Source organism: Podarcis vaucheri, assembly GCF_965113315.1.
Source record: "Podarcis vaucheri genome assembly, chromosome: 6".
In the NCBI taxonomy this organism is placed as follows: Eukaryota; Metazoa; Chordata; class Lepidosauria; order Squamata; family Lacertidae; genus Podarcis; species Podarcis vaucheri.
Window position 1 is genome coordinate 43,509,720 of NC_138764.1, and position 5,702 is coordinate 43,515,421.

Below are 5,702 nucleotides of genomic sequence, written 5' to 3' on the forward strand. Positions count from 1 at the left end.
GACTCAGGGCAGCACGTATCGTATGGAAGTGCTTTTAAACGTGTGTGCCTTTACCTAAAAGTTGCAGGTGGTGGGAGAGCTCTGAAACAAAGAGGTTGCTCTCCCCCACCCCTTTCCTTTCTTTCCGGCCGTGACTCTAAATATCTTTAACGACAAAGCGGAAATTCAACAGGTGCAGCACAAGAGATGCCGCACGGGAAAACGGGGGGGGGGGCTGCCACCTGTGTGGAGATGCTAGATTAATGTTTTTCACTCGGAGCTGCACCTGGAGATCTTAAGAGCAATTCCTTTCCAGGGTGGTGGTGCTTGTTTATTTCCCTGAGAAACAGCCAGCCCCCGAAAACCCCTCGGCCAAAAAAGAGACAAAAACAAGCCCCCAGCCGCCCAACAGACTGGGGCGCGCTCTTTCTCTTTCGATGGAAAGGGAAAGCCTCCTCCTCCTCCCCCGCGTTGGGCGCCTTTCAGCCATTGTCCTCCACGTTCCACGGTGACGCTTGCCTGGGGGTGCTCCGCGCAGCTGGAACGTGAGAGTGGCCGGGCGGCTGTTTCTGGAGAAGGGTTATTAGGCAGAGCAAGCTCCACCGCGGCGACGCTTTGCTGCCTCCGCCGCCATCGAGGGCGGACTCGGCTGGGGAGCTCCAGGGCAGCACCAGCCAGCAGCAGTAGGGGAGAAGCAGGCCGCCGGGTTCCCTGGGCGCGATGGCGCCGCCCTGCCTGGGCTACCCCGCCGGGGCGCAGGGGAGCGCGTTTCCCGGGAGTGCCTCCCCTGGTGACGCCCGGCAGGCAGCGAGAGAGGCTGGCCGCCCAGGCTTCTGGAAGAGCCAGAGACCCAGGTAAAGAGAGCGCCGAGGGGGTGGAGGGGGGTCCTCACTTGGGGGAGGGGGAGGGGTGTGTGTGTGATGTCGGTGGATGACAAAATCTGCGTCTCTTGGCAGTCCTGGGGAGCTTTGCTCCTCTGTGTGTTTTTGTTTGCGTGTTGCTGGGCTTCCTCCTCGGATGCTGCCTCGCCCCTGTGGGCTACTGAGCTGCCGGGAGGCCCGGCCTGCTCGTTGGCTTCCTGGGGGCTGGGAGAGGGAGCCCTCGGGGGGATATTCTTCCCTCCTGGCTGGTGGAGAGGGAGTGCTTTCTGGAAGGCATCCGCGCCTGTTTGGTTTCCCCAAATCCGAGTCCCACCGTGACGCTTCTATCTTGGCTGATCGTGCCGAGACTTGCCTTCGCCAGCGTCCACTCTCCCCTCCGACCCTCTTGGGATAGGGTCTGGGGCTGCCGCATGGCAACGTCCCCGCTTTGGGGGATTCTCACCGCTGCGATATAAAGTGTGCGGGAATATAAGTGTGCTTAGGCGGAGCAGCGCCTTGTCACCTCGGCCCTGCGCAACAGTTGCTTGGAAGAAAAGCCTCCATTCCAATGAAACTTGAGAGGTTTAAAGAGTGGGGGCGTTCCTGGCAGATGCTGTGAACCTGCTTGCAACAGGACAACGTAGTGAGGTAGGTTGCTGTTACTCCTGTTCCTTCAGCTGGAGGAACAGAGAGAGACAGAGATTGCGGGGAGGGATCATAGCTCAGGACTAGAGTACATGAATTGCATGCACAATGTCCCTTGTTCAATCCTAGATGTCTCAAGTTATCAGGATCAGATAGCAAGTGATGGAGAAGACCTCTGACTTAGGTTCTGGACAAATATACAAGCTAGTATTAGGCAACTTCCTAGGTTTCTAGAGAGTGCTGTCCAACATGCTATTGGCTATTGTACTAAATTTGGGCTGTGCTCCTACTCTTGTTTATGGTGTGCACTCACTGTGTTTGCAGTGCTGAGTTTTTAATCTGTTTTCAGGCAACATTCTCCAAAATGCATATATCTCTTGTACTTTGTTGCAAGATGCTACTGTTTGATGCTTGTTGTTCTTCAAACTCCTTAAGCCACCAGTTCCTTGTTCTCTCTAGCCAAGGTGTGAACACCGTTACATAGGGGAAAGACATCCACGCCCACTTCCACACTTCCTGTGTGTGTACACAAACAGAAATCAATTTAAGCCCTGCTGATATGAGCAGATGAAGGGTGGGGAAGTGTGAAGCACACCAAAACAGCAGAAACTTGACTGCACCCTAGGATTTGAATTCTGGTCTTACAGATCCAAGTCCGAAATCTTCTGACTCTGCTGGGCTTGCTTAATGGCAGACATGGATCTTCCCAATGGGCAGCTGCTAGAGCATGGGGAGGAAGTTGGCCGGGGGGGGGGATATCTGGGGCAGAGCAGCACTGGGTAATAAATATAATAAATGAATTAATTGAAAAACATTCTGATAACTTTACCTTCAGAATTTTCTCACTGGAAAGGAACCATAAGATGATTCACCCTGAAGGCTTGAAAATCTGTGACTTGGATTTTTGGCTGGTAGAATCAGGACTAAAGGGAAAATCCCAGATGCCTAAACTTCCTGAAGTAGAAATATTTTTCCCAACCCGAGCAACAGAGTCTATCATCTTGGCAAACAGCGTAGCCAATATCTCCTGTGGAAAAAGTATTCTGATCAGTCTATTTTTGTTGTTCTTGTTTTAAAAATGAGGTGTTGGTGTTATTCGCATATTGATAAAAGTGCTGTGGGTGCCAGCACAGCACAAAATGGCTGTCGTGGGGAGCGAGAGAGAGAGAGAGAGAGAGAGAGAGGTGCTGCTCCTCTGTACTAGTGAGAAATGTCATAAAAAGACCTGGTTCTGATACTCTTGAGACAACCAAATCCTGTGTGTACTTAGTCAAAAGCAAGCCCCCCTGAATCCAGCAGTGTTTACCCACAAATTATGCTTAACATCATGGCTTATGGCAGGTCTGCAGGATGCTGAGAATATTGGCTGGGCTGAATGGAATGTTTCCATGAACGTCTCCTCTAGACCGTGAGGAAACTGATAGCCCAGGTGTGGGGAACCCACAGCCCTTCAGATACTTTAGACTCCAACTCCCATCAGCTCTGGCCAGTGTGTCTGATGATCAGGGATGACGGGAATTGTAGTCCAGCATCATCTGGAGAGACCCAGTTCCCTGACCCTGTGATAATGGATTAGTCTGCAATCCCAACCCTACTTGTCTGGGAGCAAGCTCACTGAATTCAGCAGGACTTACTTCTGAATAGACATGGCTAGGATTGCACTGTTATTCCAGTAGTCCCAGAATTCCTTGTAATTAGTTAAAATGAATGTCAACAAGATGAGGTGTGACTGCTTCCAATTCATTATTATTATTATTTTTAGTGGTTTTGCATCCCATGCTGCTGAAAATCCTGGGGCATATTCCCAACCTAAGTACTTACAGCACAGGAAAATTGTGGTCCTTGGTACACATGCATGGATATACTGCAGAGGGAAGGTGAAATAATAGTTAAAATTCCACGGTCTTCCCGTCTGGCCATGGAGGTACAGCAGGCTTGCGCTGGTGTTGCCTTTCTCTGACAGGGTTGGTGGGTCAAACTGACAAGGGGGCTGTCCTGCCTGCCTGTTGGCAGCTGTGATTACGCCAGGAGGCAACATGCTGGGCTTGTCTGTATTCATTTGCATCGGTCCTTCTGAGTAATGCAGCTGGATTGCTGAGCCTGTTGCTTCTTGAGAGCCAGTGTGGGCGTGTGCAGAAAGCAGGAGAAATGGAAGCGGCAAACCCCTGGGATTCGCAGCTAACAACATCCCCCACCGCAGCAGAAAATGAAAATAGCTGTGTGCTGAGGCTAGCTTAATGGGGAAGGGCGATCCTGAAGGTTTTGCGCCAGCTGCAGGGCGTTCTGTTGCTTGGGGACTGAAGAGCATTAATGAGGAGGGCCGGTTGATCTCCACTCACATAGGCAATTATAACCGTATTTTGCCTTACAGCTGCAGGCGGATCAGATCTTTCACAGCTAATAGGAGGGCTGCCTATGGAAATGTGCGGTTGGCTTGGCTCTGTTGCTTCCTTGAAATGTGGAGGGTTTGGAAGGGGGCGTTGTTGAATTCAGCAACGTTGTGGAACCTCTTGTTATGCCTAAGTTTCTGCCTTCCCTCTTCTCTCTCTCTCTCTCCAGACCTGCTCCCCAAGGGGCTATGTAAACACACAGAACTCCTCCTTGGTTTCCAGCTGAGCGAGCAATATGCCCGAACAAAGTAATGATTACCGAGTGGTCGTGTTTGGAGCTGCAGGAGTTGGCAAGAGTTCTCTGGTACTCCGCTTTGTGAGGGGAACCTTCCGGGAGACGTACATTCCCACCGTCGAGGACACCTACCGCCAGGTGATCAGCTGCGACAAGAGCATCTGCACCCTTCAGATCACAGATACCACCGGCAGCCACCAGTTCCCCGCCATGCAGAGACTGTCCATCTCCAAAGGCCATGCCTTCATGTTGGTCTACTCCGTGACCAGCCGGCAGTCCATCGAAGAGCTTCAGCCCATCTACGAGCAGATCTGCCAGATCAAAGGAGACATCCAGAAGGTCCCGATCATGTTGGTGGGGAACAAGAGCGACGACTCGCAGAGGGAAGTGCAGGCCAGCGAAGGGGAGATCCTGGCCACCAAGTGGAAATGCTCCTTCATGGAGACGTCGGCCAAAATGAACTACAACGTGCAGGAGCTTTTCCAGGAGCTCTTGAATTTGGAGAAGAGGAGAAGCGTCAGCCTCCAGGTGGACGGTAAGAAATCCAAGCAGCAGCGCAAGAAGGATAAACTGAAAGGCAAATGCTCAGTCATGTGAGATGCCTGGCTTCTGCGCCGCCTTTGCGGTTGAAAGAGGACTTCTTCTTGCATTGAAAACTGTCTCGCCTGTCCTGGGGTGTGCCTGGAGTAGCGATTTCCCGAGGAGCTGACCCAGGATGTTTTTGCTTTATAGTCTAAATTTCGTTTAGGCTGTTTGAATATTCCCTTGATGGAAGTTGGGGTTTGCATGCTTGTTCTGCACTAGCAGGCTTTTCCAAAACAGCCACCATCACTCTCCATGCCCTTCTGTCCCTGCAGCAACCAGTATTAGCCATTTATGTCACAGGACAAGCCGCTAGGGTCACATGCATTGAGGAAAAGCAACAGAGGGTACTCTTGTCCTGCATTTTGCCACTGCTTCTGACACCATCTCCGAGTTATCATAGCTCCTCCCCTCCTGCCCTTATGCAAATGCTCAAGGAACCAAGCAATTCTCACTAGGGCTCCGGTCAGTAAGCCAGAAACAAACAAAAATAGTACTGTGTCTGATGTTTTGTATATACTTCAAAGGGACCTCTTCAGATGGATGCATCACCAGGGTGAAATCAAATGCTGATTGCGGTAAATGGTGACTTTTGATCATTTACCGTAGGTCTTTGAATCTGCACGCTTGTAGGGAAGGAGGAGCTCATTCCTCACCAAAGAAGTGCTTGTTGTTTCCTATTACATGTTAAAACTTCATTTGTGGTGTTTGTAATTGGCGAGGATTTTATGTGAACGATTAAAGTGATTTGAGTACCTAGTGTGCATCTGTTGACTTCTTAACCATAAGCAGATCCAAGGTTGTCTTCCCCTAAAAGATAGAATCTGGGGTCAAAAATACTCAATGTGCTTTTCAAATTGAGGATGGCCAAGAGGTGAACTTTGGTGTACCTTGGGCAGGGATGGGGAAAGTGTGTCCCTCTAGGCATGGACTCCAACTCACATCAGCCTCGGCCTCCATGACCCACCAACCAGTATCTGGAAGGCTACAGATCCACCATACCTGGTCTTG

The 5,702-nt window shown here is 50.9% G+C and overlaps 1 protein-coding gene across 3 annotated transcripts; it reads left to right on the forward strand.

Annotated features, from left to right (window-relative positions):
• Positions 1-396: 396 nt before the first annotated feature.
• On the forward strand, positions 397-5,446 carry DIRAS3 (DIRAS family GTPase 3). Of its 3 annotated transcripts, none has more exons than XM_082228462.1 (2): positions 397-833; positions 4,044-5,446. In XM_082228462.1, the coding sequence occupies exon 2, from the start codon at positions 4,110-4,112 to the stop codon at positions 4,704-4,706; it is 597 nt and encodes a 198-aa protein (XP_082084588.1). In that variant the 5' UTR covers positions 397-833; positions 4,044-4,109; the 3' UTR covers positions 4,707-5,446. The 3 variants fall into 3 exon arrangements, with proteins under 3 accessions (XP_082084588.1, XP_082084589.1, XP_082084590.1); XM_082228463.1 differs by lacking the exon at positions 397-833 and adding an exon at positions 948-1,487; XM_082228464.1 differs by lacking the exon at positions 397-833 and adding an exon at positions 2,353-2,522.
• The last annotated feature ends 256 nt before the right edge of the window (positions 5,447-5,702 follow it).

Excerpts from the sequence above, each read along its gene's own strand:
- DIRAS3 (XM_082228462.1), top strand. The coding sequence starts at position 4,110 with ATGCCCGAACAAAGTAATGATTACCGAGTGGTCGTGTTTGGAGCTGCA.